General features: G+C 54.6%; 4 protein-coding genes across 4 annotated transcripts; 2 read left to right on the top strand and 2 right to left on the bottom strand.

Annotated features, from left to right (window-relative positions):
- Positions 1–2,395: 2,395 nt before the first annotated feature.
- Positions 2,396–2,746, top strand: CCMA1212_009489 (uncharacterized protein; the record flags this gene model as incomplete). The annotated part of the gene is made up of 2 exons (XM_073706571.1): positions 2,396–2,457; positions 2,512–2,746. 2 exons carry the CDS (start codon positions 2,396–2,398, stop codon positions 2,744–2,746), a joined length of 297 nt encoding a protein of 98 aa, XP_073554820.1.
- A 4,789-nt stretch (positions 2,747–7,535) lies between these two features.
- Positions 7,536–7,930, top strand: CCMA1212_009490 (uncharacterized protein; the record flags this gene model as incomplete). The annotated part of the gene is made up of 2 exons (XM_073706572.1): positions 7,536–7,573; positions 7,597–7,930. 2 exons carry the CDS (start codon positions 7,536–7,538, stop codon positions 7,928–7,930), a joined length of 372 nt encoding a protein of 123 aa, XP_073554891.1.
- A 2,942-nt stretch (positions 7,931–10,872) lies between these two features.
- On the bottom strand, positions 10,873–13,214 carry CCMA1212_009492 (uncharacterized protein; the record flags this gene model as incomplete). Its single annotated transcript, XM_073706573.1, has 2 exons — positions 10,873–12,874; positions 13,018–13,214. 2 exons carry the CDS (start codon positions 13,212–13,214, stop codon positions 10,873–10,875), a joined length of 2,199 nt encoding a protein of 732 aa, XP_073554892.1.
- Positions 13,215–16,660: 3,446 nt separating this feature from the next.
- CCMA1212_009493 (uncharacterized protein) lies at positions 16,661–19,571 on the bottom strand (the record flags this gene model as incomplete). Its single annotated transcript, XM_073706574.1, has 2 exons — positions 18,515–19,571; positions 16,661–18,379 (listed from the first exon to the last, which is right to left on the bottom strand). The coding sequence occupies exons 1-2, from the start codon at positions 19,544–19,546 to the stop codon at positions 16,661–16,663; spliced, it is 2,751 nt and encodes a 916-aa protein (XP_073554893.1). The 5' UTR covers positions 19,547–19,571.
- Positions 19,572–19,597: the final 26 nt, after the last annotated feature.

Here is a 19,597-nt window from a genome sequence, read left to right on the forward strand (position 1 = left end):
AGTGTTTGGTGAGGAACTGCTGAGTCAGCAACCTCTCAGATACTTCATGTTTGTGTGACCTTTCTAGAGTGTGCAAAGTACCTTGGGATGCTGGTTAAACTAAAACCGTCTCTTGCATGTCTCGCGGCCAGCCAAAACGCGACAAAAAATGAGCATTGAGGCAACTTGAGCGTGGCCACCAGGCGACTCCTGCGTGCGTGGACGCCTTGTGATAAGCATCAGGTTTGCCGTCGACGAGCCAACAGTTGCCCTGGTCCCTTACTCGGGTCATCATCACCTTACATATACTGCTAGCACTTGCGTTGCCAAGGACACCGAATCGGGCTGCCATCCCGGGCTGCCCTGCTACTTTACACGTCAACCCTGCCCAACCTCTAATACGAGTAGTGTCCACATCCACGATTACCTCCGTCTGCCTCGCCGCGTCCCGGCTCCAGATTTGACCGGGGCTCTGACCCATACACGTGCTAACACAAACAGGATCAGCCATCTTGCAAATCACGACGAATCGGCAACTCTCCAGGCTGCCGGGGTGGGGAGCTTCCCTGCGGCTATGGATCAGTGAGGGCACTAACGTTGCGCTTTACTCCAATGAGCTTGAGCAGATGCGACCACCTAGTGAGATGTTACCCTCCGGTTGTCATCCGCCGGGCCAGCATTTATCTGTGAGATCACCAACCCATTACAAGGGTTATCAGCAGAATCCCCCGTGAGGCGTCGGAACACGTCTCGACAACAAGTGTAAGGCAAGCGGAGACACTTCTCAGAAACGGCATGGACGCAAGCCACCAGAAGGCGGCAATGTCTCTAAGGGAGGGTGAAACTGGCCAATGGGTTCACCCCCCTCCCCTCCACCCTTCTTTCGAGCCGGGTGACGCATCCTGCAGCAATCTACACCGCGTACGGGGCACACCTACGAAGCACCACCCAGGTATATACGCGTCCATTGTACTCCACTGACTCCAAAGCTGGCTCCTTGTCAAGCACGTGCTTCTAGAATGCTGTTGGAAACAGACTACCCGAGGTGTTTCAATTGATATGTCGGGGATCTGACTTCAAGGGAAGCAATTAGGCTGGACTCTGCACAGTCTGACCATTTACTGCAGCCCGATCTCCACGGCTGTACAAAGCATGGCTGCCGCATTTTTGAAATCCCTGAAGCTACTTGGTCGGTTTGTGCGCACTCAGAACTAGCCAGAAGGTGCGGTGCGTCTCGATCCAATCTCTAAGCCGAGCACGCGGCGCTTAAAGGGGGGGGGGGTTCGCACTTTTTACGCATGCGCCATCAAAGGTGCGAGGCACCAAGCAACTCTGCTGCCAAGGACATGCGCCAAAGTCTCGGGTAAGCCAATGGCAGATGAGCTCCGGAGCAGGTGTGCCTTCATATGCCAATTTGAGGTGTGTACGAAGCTTCACCCCCCTTTTTGCGTTTGAAGTTCAACTCCCCAGCCTCGGCGTCTCATGATTTGTCCCTGTCTCCCTTGGCTCGGAACGCCACATCCACTGCATGATCCCGCGCGTTGCACCAGTATCAAATGGGTGCCGCGCATGAGCAGATATTGGATTGAGTCTACAGCTCGGCTTTACCTTCATCTCAGCTAACCTTGTCGGGCACCATTGCGTCAACCATATGCGCATGCACAGTCCAAAACCAAATACACCCACGTCGGATTGCAGTACTCTCGACGGACAGTTGCACAAACCAATTAACCAAAAGGTCATCGGGGTGATGAGGAACTTTCCATGCATCTGGAACAGCAGACGCCGGAGCCGCTTGGACTTAACAATTGCGCCTTGTTGATCCAGTACGGAAATGCGTCAGCGCTCATTTTATCACCCCTTTGGGAAGAAGCTTGCTAACATGGCGCTCGCACTCGCCGCAAGCGAGGTCCAAGTGAAATCCGAACATCGCAATGCCATGGCGGCAAGTATTCGGCCTCTAATTCATCAGGCGCTGAAGCTTATGTGCTTATCTTCACACTAGACGAATCGAGGAATCGCCCAGTGTCTTCACTCTCAAAGGGGGTAGAGCAGTCTTGAATATTTACGTTCTCTGATGCTCGATCAGGTTTAAAGAGAAGCCACCAACTCCATCTAGGCATTAACCAGTGGAAATACATCTGAGAGGCGGAGCAGATCGGCAACGTCCTTCCACCTACCGCCAGTAGCTCATGGAATGGGCCGAAAACCTTGGATACACACAATGGCAAAAGGAATAGCTTCGATTTCAACAGTTCGTTGGGGGAAAACACTCGAGATACTTCGACGGCCATCGACTTACTCTCCAAATATAAATTGGCCGCTTTCCTCTCAGTGAATTCGAATCCATGTCTCTCACTAACAACCCTCACTTACAAGCTTCGATTTAAAACCTTCATTTACAACCTTCAAAGCCATGTTCGACAAGCTGCTCACCTTCCTCGGTTTCGGAAAGGGAACCCCTCCACCTCCTGTCGAGTATGCAATCACACCCACATCCGCATTGAGAAACGTCCTCTAACAGCAAGACAGGGACAACGAGCCGGTCTTCGACCCCATCACCGGCAGCCGGGGCACTCGGCCCACACCATGGCTCCTCAGCCTGCTCGCCGAGCACCGAAACCACTGCTTGCAGCGGTGGCTGGTGGAGCCACAACAGTTGGTCCTGCCACCTGACTCCTTGGGGCCGGAGCCCGAGGACGAAGAGGACCTGGAGCTCGTCGTGGCGTGGATGAATGACTTTCGGCGGAGAGCTTGGGGACAATGAGCGGCCCCTGAGCGAATAGGGGCCGCTTTGCAAATGTCACAGGCGTTCGCAAGGACATGTACGAAAGTCAGGCCGCTCTGGACAAGATGACGCCGGACAACTTTCTGGGATTGCGGGAAGACGTGTTTGGAGTTTTATCACTAGAGGTTGGGATTGACGGGAAATTGTCATTGTTTTTTATCAATCACATACTGGCTTAAGCGGGTTCAGGGGAAAATGCAAAGTTAGACTCATGCGAAGTCTGCTCATATTGTGACTACTCCACTTGCACATAGGGGCGGAATAAAAGGCAGCCCCCAGAAAGCAATAGACGCGGGCTGCCTTTTGGGCTCCCTCTCATATTACCATCCCGCCTTACGAGAGTTCCACCTTTCATCGACTAAGACAAGGCAATTCGGCGCATCACTCAATGGCATTCGCCTTGGTGCCACCGTGGCAACTTGGCCATAAGTTGCCCCTCAAAGGTACCATTACAGAAACGTTGCCGAGCATTCAATAGAAGGACGTTTCCAAAATTGCAAAAAAAAAAAAAAAATGGATGCTGGTGCTGATGTGCATCATTTGATATCTCTAATTGGTCTGTCAAACTCGCAAGCTGGAAAACCCGGCCGCAGGTGCGTAGAACAGTACACCAGACATCACGGACAACCCGAACCCCTGCCAAAGCCTACCTATAGATCACCTCGTATGATGTCGCAACAATAGCACATACACACGTGGCCGTCACGCTGATCTTCTTGGGCCGTCTTCTCATCCTACTCTGTTATTTGATAATGCGCGTGTTCACAGCTTCTTCTTTCCCTGCTGCCACGTCGGAAAGCTACCCCTGTCCTGCGTTAGATGAAACCATCTCCTGTATGATCCCATTGTTTGTGATAGAAGCAATACGAGCACGGGATTTCAACGGCGTGAACAGCAAACACTATTGCCGCATGACAGGTGCCGAGGGACAGAATACAGGCTCATCTCACGTTGATAACGTCTATTCATCTACACCCCAGCGGCAACTCTCACGGCAGTGCTCCTACAGTACCTTTCGGCATAGGTCCTCCACCTTCCTGACAACAGCACACGTGAAGATAAGCCGTCGATCGCCGCAGAGCCTCATTTTAATCTAAGCAGCCAATCACCAGCAACAAATTGACCCACGATCCGTGACAACAGCTGTATATGCGCTTGTGTCATGCACGCCGTCGGAACCCTCTCCTTCAATCCTGCCAATCGACTCTCTGTTGTTGAATTGTGTCAACCATGTAAGGCAGAAGCGGTGCAATCGAAACCTAATGACATGGTTCATCGAGCGCTTGTTTGGGCCCTATCTTCGGCATTCATCATCCCTTCCAAGCGGCAAAGAGCTTGTACGCCAACTGTGACAATGTCTTCTCTCGCCTTGGCAGCTCATGCCGAATGGCCGTCACACAGATCCATCACCATCCAGAACTATTATTGTCCTCCATCACATGGCCGGTGAGTCCCCACATGTTATCACCCGCCTCTTGTCTGTCACCTGCATCCGTCACTCTCCAAGCTTGTATTAGAATCCTGCCTTGGCTGTTGCCCCGAGTGTTCTTCTTCCGCTCGCGAATCATCGGGGTGGAATCGGCGAGTGGGAGGAGACAAGCGGCCTCCTCGGTTCTGATTGTCGTGTAATGCGTGACGACTGTCCTCGTATTTGTGATGACTCTATGTATTCATTAGCGTTGGCCCTATCCGTCGCCCAGGGACAAGTGGCAAAGTTCTACTCGCCAGAGTGAAGAGGCGGCTAAGGCAAACTCACCCCCTGTCCCGGGAAACTCCATCCTCATAGCCGCCTATGTGTAGAATACCTCCCGGGGAACGAGTCATTACCGTCCTACATCATTCTGCCGTAATGCAAAAGATCGTTGACTTATATAATATGAGAATGGACGGTGGTCTTGTAGGCGGTGGAAGCAAGGCTAATCGCAAGGCGTATCGCGTTATGTGTATCGAGTATGTCACTGCCCAGTGATCGCACGATCCCATCACTGGCGACTCCCATCGATTTGTCTGGTCCTTCACTTAGTTGTTTCCACGCCTCAATTCTCCATCACATCTTCTTTTTTCTTCCATTCCTTGTGCCTTGACGTAAGATTTTCTTCAGCCGGCGATTCGTGACGACGAAAAATGTCCTTCATGGCGGTGAATTCTGGAATTATCGGGTGGCGAACAATCAACACTCTGGAATACTGGTAACTAGAGAAAACAAAAAAAAGCATAACCAGATGGCAGAAGGGAGCTCGAGACATATGTGGGTGGAAAGAATGAGAGCTTCGGCCCCAGGATGCAACGCTGGCAGGGTAAAATGGAGAGAGATAACTGAGCCCCGCTCGGAAGCATCACCGTGTTCACCATTCAGCCGCTAGAAATATCGCAGATCAAGTTCTATTTAACCATATTTCTCTCTTATCTCTTGCGTTGGGTGACAACCCCTCACGGGTTGCCCCCCTATCATCGGAGCCGCCAGCCTCGTCCTTTTCGGACAGGGAGAAGGGAAATTCGCGCAAAAGTCACGAGCCATTCCTTTCAAGCTTCTTTAATAAGAATTTTTAAATAAGAATGTACGAATAACGATAGAATATCAACGGCGGGTGGCGAGTTCCTCGACTGATAAATCGCAAACATTCTCATGGGGCAATGAAGAAATGTATGAAATCCTACATCCATTATGGGCAAAGTCCTGTCCCCCCCCCCCCCCCCCCCCCCNTATTCGGCAAACTTCCCCCCCCCCCCCCCCCCCCCCCCGACTGCCTTGCAATACTGCGCAATAAGGCAACAATTGCCTCGCAGGCATCAATCAGCCTAAATTTGCCTGATCGCAGTCACATAACAACGCAGGCCTATAACTGCATCATATATCCCGGTGCCTGTTGCCTTGAATCCTGAGAGCCAAGTTTTGGATCGTAGTTCCGCTCGGCCTACGATTCAGTCTTTTGCAGCAGGCCTGTTCCGCCCTGTGCTTCTATCCTGGTACGAATTACGCGTCTGGTCTTTTGTCCTCCTTCCTGTGGGATATGGCAGACACACGCGACGAGACCGGCATCAATGTACAGGGCCGTTTGCTGCTCCACTTCACCGGACGCCCCTTGCATGAGTGGACGGGCAGAAAACGCTTGCATGAATGAACAGAAACCAGCTCTGTGTTTCAGTTCTATGGGCGGCCGGCGTGCGTCGTCTTCGAGGCTTCGACTCATGGACCACTATCGAACAGCACGACAGCTCGCAGAAACATGATTCCTCTAATGCTAGAGCTAATGATCGGTTTCGAGTGTTTCTTTAGCTAGTGTTTATCTTCAAGGCATATACTGCAAAGCTAATTCTTCTGACAAGGCGCATTCCAGGTCTAACCCCCGTCACCAAGTGAGGTCATGTACAAGGAGTGTATTTACGGGACCACCAAGTGCTCGGTTGTCTCATTTCCATGTTCCCTTTTCAGTACCTTGGTAAGTCTATCATTCTCGGTCAATTATTCCAAGCCGCAAGCATATACACCTCCATGCATTGGTTACCTTGCAGCCCCTGACATGTCTTAGGACATCACCACCCTCCAGCTTCGGCTTGCTCAAGGCCCAGCCTCCCGATAGCCAATCCTTCCAGCACTAGAATGTCCCTTCAGTCATTCAAGACTTTCTCAACCTACAAAGTACTCAATGAGGCCCCTGTATACGCAGGGGGTTGGAAACGTCAGGCGAAGAGAGCAAAAACACGCATACACTCCGGCTTCGCCGATCTTTAGGCCGTTTCTCGATGTCCGCTGCCGAGAAACAATATCCAATGGGGTCTTCAGCTTCCATCCCTCTGTGACGTTTCGTGCATTTATTCTCCGTCGGGGCTAGGCTTGTTGGGTCTTCAACTTGCGAGAGCCGAGAGAAATGCAAGACAAGAATGGGCGTGGTTTTCCACAAGGTCATACCGAAACCACCGATGACCAAGCATCTAGTCTGTCGGTCCAATATGCGCTCGGTTACGGGCTCTCCGTGCTGCATATGTTTTCATGTCGGGGCTTTGCGGCTCCATGTAGAACCGCTAAAGCTCTTCGAAGACCAAGGTCACTGGCCCAAGCCTCCCACATCGATAAGACAACTTAATCCAATAGCCTCCCTCCCTTTCGTGGTCCTCAGGGGGGCAGATTATGTATAGCATGAGGTGATTGGGTCGAGCAATCGAGTGCCATACCACCTTTGGTATCTTAGTTGCAAATATAGTGACGCTCAGGAGAGCTCCCCATGAGACACTGCACTTTGTGATCCTACACTTGTCTACGTAATTAGAACGCCGTTTTGACACCAATATCAGAAGGCCCTCAGAACCATGTTCTTCTCCACGGCAGCACCGAAGAGTCAAAAACAAGCCGCCCATACATGAATGAAACCAAACACGATACAACGGTGCATAGTCGGCAGATGGGGTCGCGACAGAATTCCGCACGGTTTGCATCCACTTCTTAGGCATCGGTCCAGGTGCCTGAGTCCCATGATGAGGCTGGTTTGTTTCCAAATCGAGGAAGAACAGAGCATCACAGGAGTGGCTAAGCTAAGAAACCAATCATCGAGACAGACCCCCCTGTGATGCGCATGGGCTTGTGCTCGGGGCAAATGTATATAGTCGCACAGCTTGATAGATATAAAATCGTCCTGGATCCCAAACCATCCAGACATATCGTCAACGTCTTTCAATCTACACGCGATTTATCTACACTTTACCTGAGATCGCATACTTGTCTCACATCTCCCTCCCTCCAACTTCTCGCGGCAATCAAGTCACCTCCACAATGTCTTCTCGCAGCGCCAACTTCTACGGCAATTCCAGGTATGAAACCTTACTGTGCATAGATTCATCATATACGACAATGTCTTGATCTCCCGCTCCCATCTGTCAGCGCACCACCCATCAAGGGGTCCGGTCGAACTATCACATATACTGATGAAATCCAGGGACAACGGCACCCGCAGTGCGCAATCCGCTACTTTCGGCGGCATCCCCGATAGCCCAACTTACGCACTAGATCGTTTTGCCGTCGGCCAACCCCAATCGCGCCCTCCTCCAGGCTTGGGTCACACGGGAGCCGAAACTAAGGCGGTAGCAGAAGCAGAAGCCCGCGCCTCTGCCCTGATCCGCTCATTCGATACGCGCTTCAGTAACGCCAGCCAGCTGCCACAAAAGTAGAACGGCATACACTCGCCAGTTGTGTGTACATACTCGCACGTGGACACCACGAGTAGGGCACGAACAACGGAATAAGGGGGATAAACCACGGGAGGGCTGCGGCAACATCAGGCGTGCAGCCCTGTAGAGTTGACGTGCCGATACCTGGTTCGAAAAAAAAATCTTCAAGGGCTGTGTAACATGAGTCCTGCCACGGTCGCTGGACGAACAATCGGGGATGCCCGAGAACCCATCGAAGAGAGCAAATGGGAAGCATCCACGCAATTATGGGAAGCATCCACGCAATTGTGCAGCCGACAGGGGAACGGCCGTTTCCGATGACGGATCGGCTGGAATCAGACACTTTCGCGTGGATGAGGCTGAAAAGGGACCAATGGCGAGGAGCTGACTTACATGAGGGGGTGGTGAAGGGACCGACCTGTGAGGGAAACACTAAGGATGCATACACCGTCCAAGCAAAGAGCCAACGAGGCAAACAGGCAGCAATATAACGTCTTGGAAAAAAGTTGTTTGATACATATGCATGCATGTGCTTTTGATTGCGCCGCGAATTGTACGCGAACTTGCAGGTGATGTGTGATCGGTCGCCCAATTACACGCATATAACAAACAGGAGAGCATATACGAAACAATATGAGTATGGCTTCTCCGAGGCCTGTGAGTACCTTCTTCATACGTTACCATCCTCCAGTCAGAAGTGACTCCCACAATTCGGCTACACGCATCCCAACGAGGCAAAGCATTCCCCCTTTGAGCATCCAGCAGGATCGCACTAGGCTTGTCTCAGCCTTATAGAGCAAAAGTGTGCCGCTTTCTTCCAACGATTAGATAAGCGTAATTGGTTTAGTGGTAAAATTCTCCGTTGCCATGCGCAACGTCGGGGAGCCCTGGGTTCGATTCCCAGATTACGCATTGAATTTTCTTTTTCTTTTTTTCCCCCCTTCCCATCCATTGCATTCCTTCTAAACCCCTATTCATTTTCTTTTTGCAGTCTATTCGCTTTTGCACCGATGGTGGTGGTGGGTGTTGCAATCCGATGAAGAGAGGTCATGCGACTGGATGCCCTCTGCGTTATATAGTCCCGCCTAACCTCGCCTTTACACGCATCCATCGTTCGCAGCCCTAGATCTAAATGTAACTTTGCAACGTCAGGGAAGGAATTTCGGCCGGTTCGATACTGATTTGCCATCTTGGCCATGTAGGCCTATGGTACTGCACACCAGGAATCCATGCCCCAAAGCCCTGCCTCTCTCTTCTGATGGCTGACTGAATCGTTGCAAGCTCACTATCAGATGACTAATCACAGTCAGCGGGAATCAAGTAGCAGAAGGTCAGGCCAATAAGGGAGATTTCGAACTGCGCCGCACAAAGGAGCCTACTACAAAAACTTGGGAACCACCACGGTACCCTGACTCCAGCCGAGACAGGGCCCACAACCGCCGTCTCACGGAACAAAGCTCGGCGCAATCGCATGTGTTTCCGCACTTGTGCCAGAAGTAATCGAGGCATACTCCGTCCCTAGTGCGAACCGTGCAATGCGCAACACACACATATGAGTAAGTACTAGAAGTATCTTGGTGCCTCTTGTTCAGCAAGGTCCGAGAGTTGTCCATTTCGTGGACTCCACCTCGCTACCGGCCCGGGCCGGAAGAAAACCAGCCAATCAGCGTCCTCATCTTTGCCCAACTGGGAAGTAAACTCGGAAGCCCCACCTGCTCTGCCTTTTGAGCCAAGTACAAAATTCATGAGAAAACACCAAGACAGATGAACCATATCAGCATGTTTCTCTACAAGATAGGTCGCAGTTGATCCATCATATACTTCGCTTTTTTCCGAGGATCATTAAATTGCTTTCCGAAACAATTTCACCCAGGAGGTAAAAGTGCGGTAAGCATCAACACCCACATAAGCTACATCTGCCGCAGCAATACCAGCAAATACTTCCAATCGTCATCCTTTTGGACATTGTTCATCCCCCCCCCCCCGAGCACCAGATAATTCACAACTCTGAGAAGGTTAGAACAGCACTGTGGCTTTTTAACAGGACTGAGATCGCGGCAGCTGACGTACACTTTATTGGTGTCCTTCACCTGTTCCACTGCCATCACCGCGTCGACATTCCCTGCGAGGGGACCGTTTATCTCCAGCCGAACATTGCACTTCTCAAATTACGTCCTCTCCAACGTTTCATCATCACTTGGACGGCGCGTCATGCTTGAGCAGCAAGTCTTCCTCAAGCGGCGTTCACCGAAGTCAACACGGCAGACGACATCATCTCTTCCTTCCCCGTCTCCAGAAGCCGCCATCGTCAACAGCTTCGTCCGCGCTCCCCTTTCCAGGCATACTCGCTGCGTTGATACCAAACCGCACGACCGATGCTCAATAGTGTCACTTATTATGGGATGTTTATTGGAAACTCACTGACGGTACGTCGCCTGCTTCAGTAACGGGGACGCGAAACAGCAATAATCGCCACAAAAGCGCACAATCTTGTTCCATCCCCCCTTAAAGAAGCAATGCCTCGCAACCCGTTCCCAACATCCACCAGTGTCGTTAGGGAAAATATTCGTGAGAGGGCTGGGGAGTCGCATGGTTGAGAGCATGTCATCAAGCCCTACATCAAGCGAGTTCCCCACCGCCGCCACGACTACCACATCACAAGCCTCGCTTCCATCATCACATCAAAAGAGGAAAAGCTGCTTGGTCTATCTCTATCCCTACGTGACCTGCACACGGTACAAATACAGAGAGGCAAAAGGGGCGCGAGCCCAACACCGCTAGACAAAAGCGCCCAATAAGCCACTTGAAAACCCCGCAAAGAAGAAGAAAGTGAAACGAATCCCAAGTCAACCCGACCAGAGCCCGACTTGGGACAAGGTATAAGAAAAGAAGAAAGCACAAAAGTTCCGCCAACGCCAAGAGAAACGAATGCCAACCCATCTTCACTCAACCTTCACCCTCCCCTTCACCCTCCACTCCTCCCAAAACGAGGGGCTCTGCTGCGCCCTCGCCGGCCCGCTCAGCCACGCCCTGCACGCCAAGTACTTGGCATACTCCTTGGGCTCGGACGGAATGTGCGCGTCGCAGACGTCGAGCAAGCTCTTGTCGTCCGAGTTCCGCACGTCCACGTTGGCCCCCGCCATAACCAGCGCTTTAGCGGCGAGCTTTCGGTGGAAGCGCACGGCAACGTGCAGCGCCGTCTCGCCCTTCCTGTTCCGCGCATTGACGTCGGCTCCCCTCGAGACGAGGAGCTGCAAGATGGATGGCCCAGTCTTGTACTCGTCCTCCTCCGGCAGCGCCGCGGCAAAGGCCATGAGGGGAGTGTTGCCGAACATGTTCCTGTGGTTCGGGTCTTGTCCGGCATCAAGCAACGACTGCAGCGTCTCGTATCGGAATCGCAGACTCGGCTCCGACGAGTCCACTGCTCTCTGGTGGTTCGGGATGCCGAATTCCCCTGTTTCCAAGGGGAGCTCCAAGTCATGCCTCTCTGCTAAGCTTCCCACGCTCAGCGGAGCCACGGCAAGGCAGTGCAGGCCATTGTTGCCGCACCTATCCTCGTGGAAGCGGTTGACCATCGACACTCTAATGTTCTGCAACAGTTGACTGTCCTGCGATATTGCCGGATGATCACTGCGCCTAGGGTCCATAGCACGATCCGGTACCCTGGTGGGATCGATCCCTAATACACGTTCCCTCACAGCACTGAGATAGACGGGTTGCTCTGTCATACACGGCCCGACGGGTGGTATAAACCCAAACGCATCGCGCTGAAGATACTCGCGAGGATCAAGGCCATGTAAGCATTTCATGTGCACTGCCTTGCCCAGCATGGCGAGCGAATGCAAGGAAGAGCGGCCAAAGCAGTCCCTCGCCAGCATGTTGAAGCCCAAGGCCCGCGCAGCTTCGATGAGTTGTGATAAGCCTGTATCACTCAACTCGTCTTCATCGTCCCTGATAAGGTGCATAAACGTCTGCCCGGCGGTGTTCTGAACATTGACGATGCCGGCAGCGGCACCGCTGCTGAGAGCTGCGTACAGCGCTTGGAATTCGCCGTGGGCGGCCATGAGATGCAGCACGGTGTGTTGATGGCTGTCGTGCCGATGAATATCGTCTTGGGACAGAGGCGCCAAGGGAAGGGCAGCAGCACGAGGCGATGGTCCCCTGAGTGTCGCCCAGTCGAAGTGACGTTGGCGTCCGTAATTCCCACTCTCCCACGTGGGCATCACGCCGGTTTCACACCCGAAGGAGGCAGAGCGGTTGAGGTGTAGCAGACTCCCAGGCAAAGAAATGTCCCTCAGGGACAAGTCCGTCGCCTCAGGATCGCCTATCCAGTCCTCATTCCACACCACGCGCGTGCTGTGCTGGCGCGACATGCCTTGGCGGTCAAGTGACAAGGAGGTGAATCTCTTGACGAGGCGCTTGACGACTTTGATGTATGACTCTGCGTATCCCCCAAGGTGGTTTCTGAAGGTGCCCGTGGTGTTTGCGCTCGAGTCGGTCATGGAAGTCGTCTGGCGGAGGAACTTGGCAAAGCGCTTGTCGTGAGGCCGGGCGCCTGCACCGTCGTCTCTGCTTCCCCAGCCCGTGCTGATGCTCTCTTCCGGCATGATGTCGTTGGGGAAACCGTACATGGACGCCTGTGACTCGAAAACAGCATCGCTGTCAAAAAAGGTCGAGCCGGAGCAGGCGTCACTGGGAGATGCACTGGATAGCCTCGACGGGGCCCCCCAACTGCTTCCAAGAAAGTCGCTCCCACCACACAGCGGCGATTGCTCTTGGCTCTGGTGAGTTGATGGGAATTGCGCCTCTGACGCCAAACGAAGCTGAACCGGCGAGTTGGCTAGCTCCGTGACTCGCCGCTCCATGTCGTCTTCATCGCGCGGGTGAAGCCAGCGCGGCTCTTTATCGAAGAGCAGCTGAAGTCTCTTGTTTGCCGAGCTCTGTCTTTTATACGTGACAGACGTGTCAGCGACCTGAGCCCGTATGGTCTCTCGAATTTCATCGAAGAGCTGGTAGTGATGCTCCACGTGCGTGCATGCAGTTCATATATAGATGCATGTTGCTGCCTGGGGCATTTCTCGACTCACTTGATCGTTTTATCGGGAGACAGCGCGTTGATGATGGCCCGGATCTTGTCCACCGGCAGCGTGGTGAACAGGTAGAGCCTGGCCATCTTGCGCTGTGCAGACCATGACCATGTTGCGGGACGGCCATTGGGGCTGATCGGCTGATTGCTGGGCGATGCCGACTGCGATGGTATAAGAAGCAAAGGCCGTCCGCTCATGGCCTCCTGTTGTAACTCGAGCTCGGATCAGTGGTGCAACACAGCGCGTTTGTCGACAGACGGAGTTGGTCCGAGTGTTGGCTTCAGCAGCAGTGATCGGTGACAGTAGAGACAGTCGGAGGCAGAATTCAGACAAGTCGAGCAACGGGACCGCCGTGCCGCAAGTCGCATAAGAGGCAAAGTGTTGGATGCATCGCGGCATGTTGGCTGGAGACTGGCGCCTATTTGAACGACGGCGAGCGAAGGCTGAGCAGGCAATCAAGTGACCGGCAGAGAGGGAGCTCTGCTGCAGGCGTCCGGCGTCAGGCTGGCCTCGCCGTCGGCCACGATGCATCGCTCCAGTCCCTTTCTGCAGCCTCTCCCACACTTTTGTTGTGCTTGACTGCTGTGAAACAGCCTGGCGGGCTCTGATTGGCTGGTCTGCTGTGGCTGTACCTCACGTCATGACCGAACAAGGTCTCGATATGGGTGTGGCTGTTCCGCTGCTGTGCTTCGCTGTGCTTCTGCCAACCTGCACCTTATCATCAGGCGTCTAGATCGCGTCTAAATCCCAGTGTCGAGTGTGGCGGAGCGGCCAGGACGCAGACTGTCTTGGGCTTAAAGACGCCGCTTCCTCCCCGCGACTTTCACGGCCCCCATTGCAATGCCAGAGTTTCAACGATGCGGACAGAGCCGTCGATGATGTCTCTGCTGCGAGAGAGCGAGGCTCGAGTAGCATTTCTTGGCCGGCATCAGTCATCAGGCCGAAGGGAGAGTGGCTCAGTTGCAGTTGTTGAGTTTCTTCTCCAGCTGCCTCCATCGGTAGCCGCGCTTCGGTCGGCAAGGCTTCAAGGCGTCAAGGCGTCAAGGCTGCAAGGCAGCGTCCGATTACCTAAGGCAGCCGGGTCCGAATCCCATCATCTTCACGTCTCTCTTTGCAACCTTCATTCTCATCTGCATAGCATAGCATCACGAGAGATGCATCACACAAGTCACGGTCACAGAGTGCCAGTATTACTTTGTACAGCAAAAACTCGCTCACCAGAGCCACGAAACCAGAACAAGCAGTCAAATGAACGAGCGACAGGGCATCTCCGGCCCCCGGCCACGCCGTGAGGTCCCCTGGAGGCCGCTCTGCCCGCAGTACGAGGGCACGCATGTCCGTACTGTGACTTACACCATGCCATGCCATACCCTACGCACAAGACAGCTGCACCTCGAGTCCCCTGCATGACATTTCAGTTTCAAAGAACATGCGAGATGCCGAACTCCAAAAGTCCGCTTTTCGAATGCGCAAAAGAGGCAACTGGGCCATCGAAGTGGTGCCAATTGCCCAGAAAAGGAGAACAACGAAAGAAATTCATACCGTGCAATACGAGCTACTAATCTATTTGTACAAGGTGCGAATGCAAGTCCACGCAAGGATCCCAAAATCACGCGAGACTCCAATCCGGAAGGCAGCCGCTTGGGGAAAACCCGGCTGTGCCTGGATGCTCTGCTCCACAAGAAAAAAAAAAGGAAACGAGGTGCTTGTGGAATAAAGGGACAGGGCATGCTGGAAAGGGGGATTCCGTTGCGTGATGAATTGCCCGCATTACTAACACTGACGAGCAGGAGAAAGGACTCGCCGTGACTCGTACAGGCTGCTACGAGGGAGCGAGCGGTGAAGACGGCTGACGCCGGCCTACGGAATGCGGTTAGAGAGAGAGCACGGCATATCGTCCGTCGGAGCATTCGCTCATCAGCCTCGGCTGCCTGATTGTCGTCGTTCAGGCACAGGCACAGGTACCGACACTGTGTGTGTATTGTGTGCATGCAGCCTCTCCTCCCGTCATGCCTCACACATGGCGTTTCAGCTAAAACAACGGATTGGATCGATCATCGTGCCGCCGTCCGCCACGTCTCCCTGAAATCGTCCAGCGTCGCACTAACTCACTGGCCCGATCGCATCTTGTTTATTCGCAGCAGCAACACACACAAACACCCATTTTGAAAGACAGTGCCGAAGACACCGAGCAAGCGTCCCTACTAACTCCCTTTTCGTCCAAGCCCAAGCCTCCTCCGTCCCCTCCACTAACGTCTTTAGAAACTGACACCTAAAGCTATCTCATAGGAACAAGTAAGAAACGCCTCATCCTTCTTAGCTCGGGTCGAAACAATGCACCAATGAGCGCCACATCCGACGTCCCGCGCACAACTGCAAAAGTGGACTTTCAATGAAGCAGAAACCCGCACACCCCCAGTCGATGCCCCTGGGCAATTTGGCTAGCCCCACGATTCGGCGCACGGAGAGGATCTTCGCTCGTACCTGCAGCAAAGGGTCTGTTGAGGGTGACAGTCTCGTGCATATGTGGCTTGCTGCTTGCTTGCTTGCTTGCTTGTTGGTGGACCCTGTCTTGCATTCCTCTGATTCCGAGGAACAATCTGAACAATGTATGTACTCTACCAAAGCCGTACAGTGCACCCTTTCCAAGCTCCTTCGTTGAATGGAATCAAAAAGCAGACAAACAAGCCGAGCAAAACATCAGCTTACAGTGATTCTACAAGACCAAAAATCTCGCCCCATGCAACGTATCCAGTCGCGCCCTATCAACTTCATACAACCTTTCGTAAAACGCAAAATGAACTGGCACCATTTTTCTCCAAATGCTGTACAGCAGAGCGTGCCAATCTTGGTATTCACACACTTGGTCAGAAATTCTCCCAGACGTACCTAGAGAAAAGCAGGAAAGAAGAAAAACACAAAGACACGGGACGGAGTTTTGTTTCACCCCATCTTGACCCAAATTCCCCTCAGTCTGTCTCGCCACCCTTCGAAAGCTCTCGAGCCTTGCCGAACCGGGTAAAGCCGAAGAAGCCGCGCGGTTTCTTGTTTCAACTGCTTCTTTTTGTTCCCGCTCTCCATTGTCCTACACAAAAGTTTCCTTCCCGGGGAATCTTTTTCTTCACGTTTGTCTTAGACACCACTTTACCGAACTGTAATCACCGGTTCCAAGGCCTAAAAAGGTGCATTCGAGGATATACGATATACGCCGATGGATAATGGAAATCAAGCCAAAGAATCCTCAGATGCTAGACTCCAACTACTGCTTATAAAATCGTAGCAAGCCAGCCACTAAATTAAAACTGAATATATAGACGCCAATCAAGCATTGAACCTTTGCAGAGTTACTGGGCAAAAGGATTGATGGACACTCAGCATAGAAACTTAAACTCCAGTCACGAGACTTCACAGAGCTCAAGAAGTAATTTACACTGCCTCCCATTCAAAACTAGTATAAGATAAAGAAAATAAAAATGGTTTTCGTTACCATTGTAGCCCGCCAGGTATCCAAATCTAGCGGACCTGGCGGCTGTATAGAATAAAGCAATAGAAAAAGCCAGCTCTAAATCATACTATTTACACGTTTCTGAACATCGTGAGTGCCAATGTTCTAGACCCAAAAACACACTTTAGCTTATCCTGTTTACAAAAGGAAGACTGCAGCAGCGGCCAGGGCGGCGAACATGCTGCCACCAACACGGCCAGCAGAGCTGACGGGGATGCCACTAGGGACGCCGGGGTTGCCACCAGCCGAGGTACCGGCAGGGTTGGTGCCGGCAGGAGGAGCGGGGGACACAACCGGGGGGTTAGCCGGGGGAGTGTACACCGGGGATCCGGCCGGGGCAGTGCCGACGGGAGGAGGAACAACGGGAGCAGTTCCAGCGGGAGGAGGAATGGCATAAGGAGGAACCACGGGGGAGACAGCAGGGGCCGAAGGAGCAGGGGCAGGAGCCGAGGGGGCAGGAGCCGAAGCAGCGGGAGGAGCGGGAGCGGGAGGAGAGATGACAACCGGAGGAACCGAAGCCGGAGAGCTAGGGGCAACAGGCGTGACAGCGGGGGGGGTACCGGCAGGGACGGTCTGAGAAACCAGAGTGGAAATCACAGAAGGTCCGTTAGGGTAGACCGTGGTGGTGACGCTGCCAACGGGGCAGTTGGGGGTTCCAGGAGGGCATCGGGTGACGGTGAAGGTCTGGGTCATGTAAGAAGTGGCCGTGGTGGTGGTGGTAGGCTCGCCGCTGCCGGCAGGAGGAGCAGGGTAACCGGGCTGGCCAGGGTTGGAGGGAGCAGGCTGGCCAGGGTTAGAGGCGGCAGGCTGGCCAGGGGCGGAAGGAGCAGGCTGGCCAGGAACCTCCGTCGCGGTGACCGGGCAGATGGTGGTGGAGATGGCGATGGTGTCAGTCACGGTCTTGGGACGAGTGGGGCAGTTGGTGACCTCAGGAGGGCACTGAGTGATGGTGCGGACCGAGGTGGTGTAGATGGTCGACGTGCTGAACTGAGGAGCACCGGTGGTGACAGGGGAAGAACCCTCAGAGGTTTGAGCAGGAGGAGCGCCGCCGGCAGGACCAGTGGGGTAGCCAGAGCCACCAGCAGGAGGAGCACCACCGGCAGGGCTGCTAGGAGAAGAGCTGGCACCAGGGGCACCACCAGCAGGGCCGCTGGGAGAAGAGCCAGAGCCGGCGGGGCCAGAAGGCTGAGCGGACTGACCGGGAGTCTCGGTGGCAGTGACCGGGCAGATGGTGGTGGAGATGGCAATGGTGTCAGTCACAGTCTTGGGACGAGTGGGGCAGTTGGTGACCTCAGGAGGGCACTGAGTGATGGTGCGGACCGAGGTGGTGAAGATGGTCGAGGTGCTGAACTGAGGAGCCGCGGAGGTGACGGGAGAACCAGTCTCGGTGGCAGCAGGGCCGGTAGTGACGGGGAGCTCGCCGGCAGAGGTCTCGGCGGGAGGAACGGGGTAGACAGGGACAACCTGGGTCTGGGTCACAGGGCCAGTGGGGGCAGCACCGGTCTCGGTGGCAACAGGAGCGGTCTCGGTACCAGCAGGGCCGGTAGTGACGGGAGCAGTCTCGGTACCAGCAGGGCCGGTAGTGACGGGAGCAGTCTCGGTACCAGCAGGGCCGGTAGTGACGGGAGCAGTCTCGGTCTCGGCAGGGCCGGTAGTGACGGGAGCAGTCTCAGTCTCAGCAGGTCCAGTGGTGACGGGAAGCTCGGTGCCAGAGGTCTCGGCAGGAGGAACCGGGTAGACGGGGACGGTCTCGGTCTCAGCAGGTCCAGTGGGGACAGCAGCAGTCTCAGTGCCAGCAGGAACGGTGGGGACAACGCCAGTCTCAGTCACGGCAGGGCCAGTAGGGACGACGCCAGTCTCGGTGCCGGCAGGGCCGGTAGGGACAGGAGCAGTCTCGGTGGCAACGGGGCCGGTAGTGCCAGGGAGCTCGCTGCCGGAAGTCTCAGCAGGAGGCACGGGGTAGACCTCGGTCTCAGCAGGTCCAGTGGGGACAGGGGCGGTCTCAGTCACGGCAGGGCCAGTAGGGACGACGCCAGTCTCGGTGCCAGCAGGGACGGTAGGGACAGGGACGGTCTCGGTACCGGCAGGAACGGTGGGAACCGGGACAGTCTCGGTGGCAGCAGCGCTGGTAGGGAGAACGCCAGTCTCAGTCACGGCAGGGACGGTAGGGACAGGGGCGGTCTCGGTACCGGCAGGAACGGTGGGAACCGGGACAGTCTCGGTGCCAGCAGGGACGGTAGGGACAGGGGCGGTCTCGGTCTCAGCAGGAGGCAGAGGGTAGGCGGGAGAGGTCTCGCCGCCAGCAGGGCCGGTAGGGACAGGAGCAGTCTCGGACTCGACAGGTCCAGTAGTGACAGGCAGCTCGCCAGCAGATGTCTGAGCCGGAACAGTAGGGACCGCAGGAGTGGTCTCGGGGACGCTGGGCTGAGTAGTGGTCTCATCGCAGTCATCGGTCTGAGGCTGGCCAGGGTTGATGGGTTGGCCAGGGTTGCCGGGAGTAGACTCGGGGAAGCCCGGCTGAGTCGTGGTCTCCTCGCAGTCCTCGCTCTGGGGGCTGCTGGGGGTGGCGGCGGGAAGAGTAGGGGAGACAGCGGGAGTCGTCTGGGCCGGAGGAACGGGGTAAGCGTTCGTAGGCGTTCCGGCGGGGGGAACGGGATAAGCGTTCGTGGGCTGGCTGGCCGGAGGGACCGGGTAGGCGTTGGTAGGCTGGCCGGCCGGAGGAGTAGGGTAGGCGGGCTGAGAGGTGGGAGCAGCGCCGCCGTCAGTGTGGGTGGCCGTGTAAGTGACGCAAGAGCAGGCTGAGCTGAAAGCATTGTAGTCGGGGCAGTTGCTGTAGTCGGTGGGAATGGCCGCGTTGGCCGTAGTGGTGCCGGCGAGCCAGCTGAAGCAGGCGGGAGTAGCCGCGGCGCTGAAGCGAGGGTCGATCAGGTTGCGGTAGCAGTTGTCCTGCTCGCAGTTGGGATAATGCGTAGCATTGGCCGCGCCAATGGCGAAGGCGCCAACAACCAAGGCACCCCTCTTCATGATGAACACAATAACAATAAAAACTCTTCAAAACAGTCCTGCTGAGGGTAT

Source organism: Trichoderma ghanense (assembly GCF_004382785.1).
Source record: "Trichoderma ghanense strain CCMA-1212 chromosome Unknown scaffold_17, whole genome shotgun sequence".
Lineage (NCBI taxonomy): Eukaryota > Fungi > Ascomycota > Sordariomycetes > Hypocreales > Hypocreaceae > Trichoderma > Trichoderma ghanense.